This window comes from Galeopterus variegatus, unplaced genomic scaffold, assembly GCF_000696425.1.
Source record: "Galeopterus variegatus unplaced genomic scaffold, G_variegatus-3.0.2 Scaffold6827, whole genome shotgun sequence".
Taxonomy (NCBI): Eukaryota; Metazoa; Chordata; class Mammalia; order Dermoptera; family Cynocephalidae; genus Galeopterus; species Galeopterus variegatus.
Window position 1 is genome coordinate 55,295 of NW_007732938.1, and position 8,374 is coordinate 63,668.

Sequence of the window (8,374 nt, forward strand, 5' to 3'; positions counted from 1 at the left end):
CCCCCCCACTCTTCAGGCCTTACTGTTTGTTACTTCCTCGAGAAAACCTCCAGCCCCAGGTCAGGACGTGGTCCCCTCCCCAGTCATCCTCTGTCTCCCCTTCCTCTACCCTGACTCAACGCACTGCATGGTGGTGCCTGAGGCAGTGCCTGTCGTGCAGGGGGAGTGTGTTAGTCCATTTATAACAGAATACCTGAGACTAGGTAATTTACAAGAAAACACAACTTATTTTGTATAGTTTTGGAGGCTGGAAGTCCACAGCCCCAGGAACACATCTGGCGAGGACCTTCTTCAGGCGGGTACTCTCTCCAGGGTCTCGCAGAGACGCAAGCCATCACATAGCTATGATGGCAAAAGCTTTCTCATGTGCTCCTTATGAAGCCACCAGTCCATACCTATGACAACCCATTACTTCCTAAATGGGTTATTCATTGATGAGGGTGCAGTCCTCACAATCCAATCACCTCTCCAAGGCTCCACCTTTCAAATATCATAGTCTCAACACTGTTACAACAGATATCAAGTTTCCAACACATCAACCCTTGGGGGACACACTTGACCCTTGGCAGGGAGGTTCATCAGCTGCACTGTGGTCCTAGGCACCAGCAACGAGAACTCCGGGGGCACCTTAAGATTCCAGGCAAGAGTCCAGGGAGTCCAGAGGAGGGGCCGTGTGCTCCACCCTGGGCCCAAAGCAAGACAAAGATAACAGTAGGAACTGCCACAGCCCTGGGGCAAAGGACGACTGGACACAAGTTGGCTTGAATGTACTTTTACTGTACGCCCGGTGCCTCCCTGCAGGAAGACTTCCTGCTCAGCAGCTCAGCCCTGGCCAGACTGCAGCCACAGGTTGAGAAATGAGAAGCTGACTTTCATTAATATCCCCAGACTCAAGCCAGACTGAACACTGTCCCAGCCTCCCCAGCACAGGAGGGACAGCACAGACGGGAGCCGAGCTCAGAGCCTGGGCCGGCGCGGCTGCCCCTGCGGGTCCCACAGACTGATGAGGCGGTCAGCCTCCCTCCAGCCGGACAGCAGCGCCCCGTGCGTCGTGGAGTAAAATGTCCGATGTGTGGCTTCCCCTGCAAACAGTACCTGGAGCTGCAAAGAAGGGCCAGGTTAGCATGGGGGTGCGATTTAGATGGCTGGCAGAGTCCTGGCAGAGAAACACACAGAAAACAGAGCCCCACGCCCTCACTGACCCACGGACTCACACTCACACACACACCCCTACAACGGGCAGGAAAAGGAACCACTGCAGATGTAGCTCAGGTGTGAGTAATGTTTAGAGAAAACAAGATCACACAAACAAGATCACTGAACAGGGGCCTTACCAAAATTACAGGATCACACATGGGGAGGGTGAGGAAGGGATCTGAGAGTCCAGCTGGGCAGAGGAGTGGAAGGAAGTTAAATCGGTGTGGGCCGCAGTGAGAAGTTAGTCAACAGTTCCCAACACCAACAACTCAGGAAGTAACGTTACCAAACAGGCAGACCAAAAAGAGGTAAGACGACCAGAAAACTGAACACTATATTGGGTGATATTGAGGAATTATTGTTAATTTTTAGCTGTGACAATAGTATTATAGTTATGTATTTTAAAAGGTTGTTTTCATCTTTTAGAGATACACCCCGAAATATCTTCTGGTGAAATGATGTCACATGTGGGATGTGCTTAATAACAACAGGGAGCCTGGATGTGGACTGACAGCTGGTGGAGCTGGGGGCACTGAAGGGTTCTACCTACTTTTGTATACATTTGAAGTTTCTCATAATAAAATGCTTTTCAAAAAGTGATAGCATAAACATGTGTTTTAGAGATATGATAAGTTTGGAAGTTGGAACCAGCTACAACAGTCTGGGAAGGGGAAAGCAGGTGACCCTCACCCCTATTTCTGTTTTATTTTGTTAGCCAGCACTGTAGAATTCTCTGCCTCATTAAGCTATGTGTCTGTGTAATTCTCATAAAAACAATGCATTTAAAAATCACTCTCAATTTCAAAAAGAAAATGGCTTCTGAGTCTCAGGGGGGTCCTAGACCCACCCACTACTTGCCCACACTCCAGCAGCTCTCAGCCTTTACAGGGGCCTCTGCAGCAGACCCCAATGGCCCCCATGCCTAGGGCATGCCATCTTACCTGGGCACCGGCGCCATCCGCAGGGAGGGGCTGAGCCAGCAGGTCAACATCGTCCCCGGTGCTGCCCACAGCCACATAGCTGTAGGAGCCCCTGGTGTATGGAGCGCTGTGCCAGCGAGACCTCAGCACACTCTTGGGTGCGGGGAGCTGTGGGTTTCCTGAACCACAGAGATGCAGCACGTTAACCCAGGACTCTCACCTTCATGTCTGCAACTAGTTCTTCATTTTAAAGAGTGAGCAGTTTTGGGCCGAGCCCGTGGCACACTCGGGAGAGTGCAGCACCGAGGGTTCGGATCCTATATAGGAATGGCCGGTGCGCTCACAGCACTCACTGGCTGAGCGCGGTGCGGCCGGTCTCAAAAAGGACGGCACACTCGGGAGAGTGCAGCACCGAGGGTTCGGATCCTATATAGGAATGGCCGGTGCGCTCACAGCACTCACTGGCTGAGCGCGGTGCGGCCGGTCTCAAAAAGGACAAAAAAAAATAATAATTAAAAAAATAAATAAATAAAGAGTGAGCAGTTTAAAATGAAAGACATTACCCAGGAAGGAAACCAAGCCACAGCGTGTACTCCTGAGAGGCCCTTTCTGTCTTAGCTCGACAGGCATTAAACTCCGGATAGCTGTGACAGAGCAACTGTGCTGCGTCTGAGCCTCAGCTTCTTCATCTGATTAAGGATAATTGCACTTATTTGGGTGGCAGATTTTAGAAAAACTAAGTGGAAAGCATCTGCTAAGTCATTTCAGCTCCTGGGAGGTAAGAACTATTCCTGACTCCACTGATATGAGGAAGGACTGTCCCTGGAGATGTACAGAGCCCAACTTAGTTCTTCTCTGTGGTGAAAAGTTGAGTTCCTTTAGAGATCAGCCAGCACGAGGCAGTGGCTTTGCCGTGCGTGGTCAGTACCTGTCGCTCTCCGGAGCACGTGAGTCAGAGACAGAAGCACTTCTTCATCCGACAGAGTCTCCATAAACTCAGACTCAAGCCCAGCAATGAAGCCGCAGAGGACGTGCACAGACCTGCGTGGAGAGGAAGACCATGGAGCCCAGCTAGCTACATCCAGCCCAGCTCTCCGCCCGTCTCCCCGCAAGGACACAGCAACCGTGCTGGGAGCCCCCCACCCCACCCCACCCCACCCCTCACAGAGTGGCCCATCGTGGGCCCTCCTCAGGGCAGCGGTTCTCAGAGTGTGGGCCATGAACTCCTGGGGGTCCCGGACCATGTGAGATCAGAACTATTTCCACAGCACTGAGATGGCACCTGCTGTTGGCACTAGGTCAATGTTTGTGTGGCACGCCGGTGCTACATGAGGAACCGTCGCCTGGCAGAGCATGGGCTGCAGCGGCACCAGCACGCACAGGGAGAAGTGCCAGTGCCACTCAAGCAGTGAGAGTCACTAACTTCATTAAATCTTGACCCTTGAGCACAGTCTTTTCAATAACCGTGTGAAGAGAGGAAACAGCACGCAGCTGTTGGGGAGGACGCCCGCGGCCACAGAGCGGCCACCTGAACTGGCACAAAACCCAGCCAGCACCACTGTACTCCAAAGAACAACTGACAGATGAACCACAGTATTCAGGCTGGGGTGCTTGGCCAAAATTTTCTTGACAATAAGCCAAGTGTGTCTGTCACAGGAAAACAACTAGCAAGCACTATTTACTGACAATGATAAAATGTAAGCTCTCAAGCAAAAATTAGAATTTCAGAAAACGTGTCTCTGCCATCAACAGCTTTCCCAATTCTGAAAGACTTCTGAGATCAGTGGTGATATTAACAAACTTAATTTTTCGATATTGTATGCTGAAATGTGTCAACTTTTCGAACACTGCATGAACCCATGTTTTCTATAATTTTTTTTGGATGGGTGGCAGCTGGCAGGTACAGGGATCCAACCCTGGATCTTAGTGTTATCAGCACCACCTCTATCCAACTGAACTAACCGGCCACCCCAATATTCTCTGAATGACCAAAATCATGGGTAGGTAAAAGATCCATTCAAAGTGCAAGACAGACAAATGGATTTCAGTATAACAGAGTATAAAAAGTCATTGATATAGTCTCAGATTCCACATTTGGCCAACCTTTAAGGAACTGACACTTCTCGAGTTTCAGTGCAATATCAAAGAATATCCACAAACACCTGAAAAACTATTTAAATATTACTCCCTTCTTCCAACTACATATCTGTGCAGATCCAGACTTTCTTCATATTCTGCAACCAGAATAAAACATCATGACGAATAAATGCAGAAACAGCTCTGAGAATCCAGCTGTCTCCTATGAAGACACATATTAGAGAGATTTGCAGAAAAGACAAAACTGCCACCTCTCTCATTAAATTTTGAGTATATTTTTCATTTAAAAAAAAATGTTACTGGGCCGGCCCGGTGGCGCACTGCTACAGTGCGCCGCTTGGGAGCGTGGTGGCGCTCCCGCTGAGGGTTCGGATCCCACATACAGACCGGTTCCCGCTCACTGGCTGAGCGAGGTGCGGGCACAACACCAAGGGTTGCGATCCCGTTGCCGGTCCCGGTCCGGTACGGGTGCGACACTGAGGGTTGCGATCCGTTGCCAGACACGAAAAAAGGTTTGGAGTAGTAGGTAAAAATACAGGCTTTATCCAGAAGCTACAGAAAAATTAATCTGCATGGCAAAAATAAATAAATTTAGCCCAAAGGCAGATGACAATAGGGTGAGCAGCGCACAGCAGCAAACTCAGACAGCAGGATGAAGTATCTGCAGCACAACCATGAGCCAATTTCCTTCAGATACTTGCAAGTCAGGAAAAACAAGAGGAACCAGCTGACAGCAAAGGTCATCCACAGGCAGGAAGCAGGGGGGCTGGCACCCCAACATGCTGCAGCTGCAGGGATGCACAACACGATCACCCTGCCTCCAAGGCAGCCCCTGTCTGCCCAGATCTTCAACCACCAACTCCCACTGCTGGAACTTACTCTACAGCAATGTTGACACAGCGTTTCTAAATGCACATGTAAAACATGTGTGAAATAGAAAAAAGCCACCTAAATTTCCAGCAATATTTATGAAACAATGACATCTACACACAATAAAATACTATGTGACTGTAAAGAGCTAATGTGACACGTGACCTGGCTCCTTGTGACACAGTTACAACAATGTATCCCCAGTGATTAGCACTCAGCAGGCTGAGTATGCCCAGCAAATACAAAGGAACAAAGCCACTGCTGTTAAGAAACAACAACAACAAAAAGTGAAAAAAAGTTTTAAGAAAAGGTAAAAACGAGGCAAACTGAGCAGCAGGTGTTACTATGTCTGATATGATTCCATTTGTGGGAAGCAGGAGCAGGGCGCAGAGCTCAACCATACCTGCACCTGCTGAAAGGACACACAGTAGTCACAGCAGTCACTGCAGCCACGGAGCGGGGACGTACTCTGTCCTCTGGCCCAGCCTAGATTCCCAGATCAGCTCCCACTCTTGCAAGCTTCGTGAACTTGGGCAATTAAGTGAACCCCCTCTGTCTAGACGTTCACAAGTGTCAAGCAAGAGACAGTGACAGACGCCGCCCGTTGCCACCGTGAGAATAAAACCAGGCAGTGCAGGCAGAGGCTGATGGCAGCGTGATGCCCACATGAGGCTAGTGTTCTGCCAATGGCAACTGTCCCGTACCTCTGTGTTCAACCATACCCACCTTCTATCAAACTGTCAGACAACTTCCACTCACAGACTCGTGCCCGAGGCACCACATCTGGAATTAAGTAGAATTTTATATGTGGCTCCTTCCACAGATCACCACCAGCCCCAACCTGGAGACTGGATTCTTGGTGCCCTTTCCTGTCTCCAAGAAACCGCAGCTTCGTCACTTCTGGAGGCTGTCCCAACCTCTGCAATTACTCGCAAACAAGCAAGACATGCACTTACCCCCAACCTGGAGACTGGATTCTTGGTGCCCTTTCCTGTCTCCAAGAAACCGCAGCTTCATCACTTCTGGAGGCTGTCCCAACCTCTGCAATTACTCGCAAACAAGCAAGACATGCACTTACTTGCATTTTCTCTTACTGAAAAACCCTGAATTCCAAAGCATGCAATTGCTACAAAACATAATAGAGTAATTCCTTCCATCTACCTGAAAAGTATTAGGATGAAAATGTGAGCTTAGTAGCCAAGCAGACGCCCCACAGCCAACTGAGGCAGGGTAAGACCGGAGGCCAGGGTGACCTGGGATGGGGATTTGGACTAAAATCCTGACCAGAGAAGTGGGCTCTACCTAAAGGCACCGTGACGATGACATGGTGGGCTGGGAAACGGCCTCCATCCTCACATTCCACCAGCACCGGAAAGGTCTCCCCAGGAAACGCCGACTCCTGGAAGGAACCATTCCAGTGAATGGTCTTCACAGGCTTGTTAAAAATCATCACATCCTTCGGCAAGGAGGCCATCATGTGGTTTGTGAGTCCTTGGTAGCCCCTAGGAGAGACGGAAGTGTTGATGTTTAGAGGACCAGTCCCTGAAAGGGTAGGACTGGTGGATGTTTGCCCTCCAAGCTCCCCTGACATCAAAGTGACCACTGCAGTCCTCCTAGCATGCAGGGTTCCACTGCGGTTGTCCTTGTGTACTGCGGCACTGCTAATACTCACCTCCTGGGCTAATGGGAGGGCTAAGTGAGCGAATGCACCCAAAGCTCACAAGGTGACCAGACGAGAACAAGGACACCATTCTCACGCGCCCAGAGTTCTTGTTGTGTGCATTTCCAAAGTCACAAATGGCTGTTCCGGGGCAGGAGCTCTGGGCTGACAATACCTGGGAGAGTCCAGCAGGACAGCCCTGCAGAGGGTCTTGCCTGAGCCTGTTAGGGGCCAGCCGCCTGCGAGGGGCGGGGGCCTCCTTGGCCCCCTGTGCAGTTGAAGGCCCTCACATAACACTTGGCATATAAGTGGCCTCAGTAAATATGGGAGGAAGAAAGCATCGCAAGACACCTTCCTTCCTTAAATCACTCTCTCCTTTTTTTGGTGGCTGGCTGGTAAGGAGATCCAAACCCTTGACCTTGTTATAAATCACTCTCTCTTGAAAATAACTCCTTTTTTGCTTAAATGAGCAAAACTAGGGAAGTTAACCAATTTCTCTGAATGGGGGGGGGGCAAACAGCCTCCAGCCCCTCCCCCACCCCCTGTGCCTCTCAAAGGCAGAGGCAGAGGCAGGCAGGGCCCGGCCATCCCACTGGCCCTGGGGGACGTGTAGGGAGGCTTGGGCAGGTGGGGGCCACAAACATACCCAGAAAAGGTGCAGTCCAGCCCCGGCAGCACAGTGTACTCCCCAAAGGGCGCTAGGGCAACCAGGTCCATGCTGTGGGTGCCGCTCACGCAGCACTCCACGTTAAGGAAGGCGTTCAGGATGGCCAGTCTGAGCTGCTTGGAGTCCTCGTCCTCCGTCCAGCCGGCCGCGTGTCGCCTGACCTCCTTCCTGAGGAACTGCCCCACACTGGGCGCCGGGGTCTCCGCCGCGTGCAGGAACTCTCGGGTCTGGTCTATCAGACCGTAGAACAGACGGGCCATCTCTGCCACCAGCTCAAAGCTCACGCGGGCCCCGGAGCCTGTGTAGCTCACGGAGGGCAGGCCCACGTGGCCCCCGGTCTCGACCCGCTGGTTCTCCTCCGACAGCTCCTTGTCCCCCAGGAGCCCGTAGCTGGCGGCCAACTGGAAGACGGGGTTGCCCGGGGAGGGCCCGTGGATCCAGTGCGCGCCCAGCTCCACCACGCCACCTGGGGGTCAGGAGACGCCGCCTGGAGGTCCCCTCCCCAGAAAGGCCACCCGAGTCCGCCTGCGGGACCACGCCCGCCCCGCCCCACCAAGTACGCCCTGAAGCCCAGCTGCAGCGCCGCGCGGTGCCCAGGGCAGAGCCCACCGACCGGGCGGGGAGGCCGCGGGACGGCCTGCCCCGAGGGGAAGAAAGGGGCCTGGGAGGGACCCAGGGGTCGAGGGGCTCCCTTCCCTGGCAGGCGCCATCCTGACCGACACTGGGCCGCGGGGTTTCGGGGCGCGGTGAACTTTGGCCGGTGAAGTGGGGGCGGCGCGGGGCGCGGGGTTTACTCGGCAGCCGGACAAGGCTTCGGGGCAGGTTGACCCCGGGCCGAGCGCGGGCGCAGCCGGTTGGGCTCCCTGAGCGGGTTCGGAAGTGGGTCCCGCGAAGGGTCCGGGAGGGGCGGTTACCGAAGCTGCGCTCCGAGCGGATGCGGCCCCCGGCGCGGGCCGTGGCCTC

General features: G+C 52.8%; 1 protein-coding gene across 1 annotated transcript in view; it reads right to left on the reverse strand.

The window, feature by feature from the left end:
• Positions 1-756: 756 nt before the first annotated feature.
• Positions 757-8,374, reverse strand: part of PAOX (polyamine oxidase (exo-N4-amino)) — a 10,803-nt gene continuing 3,185 nt past the window's right edge. The window contains exons 3-9 of the mRNA XM_008591308.1: positions 8,326-8,371; positions 7,391-7,877; positions 6,387-6,586; positions 3,283-3,343; positions 3,046-3,158; positions 2,139-2,296; positions 757-1,101 (exon numbers count right to left, since the gene is read on the reverse strand). Of these exons, the coding sequence (XP_008589530.1) occupies positions 958-1,101; positions 2,139-2,296; positions 3,046-3,158; positions 3,283-3,343; positions 6,387-6,586; positions 7,391-7,877; positions 8,326-8,371 (1,209 nt within the window). The 3' untranslated portion in view covers positions 757-957. The remainder of the gene's footprint in view (positions 1,102-2,138; positions 2,297-3,045; positions 3,159-3,282; positions 3,344-6,386; positions 6,587-7,390; positions 7,878-8,325; positions 8,372-8,374) is intronic.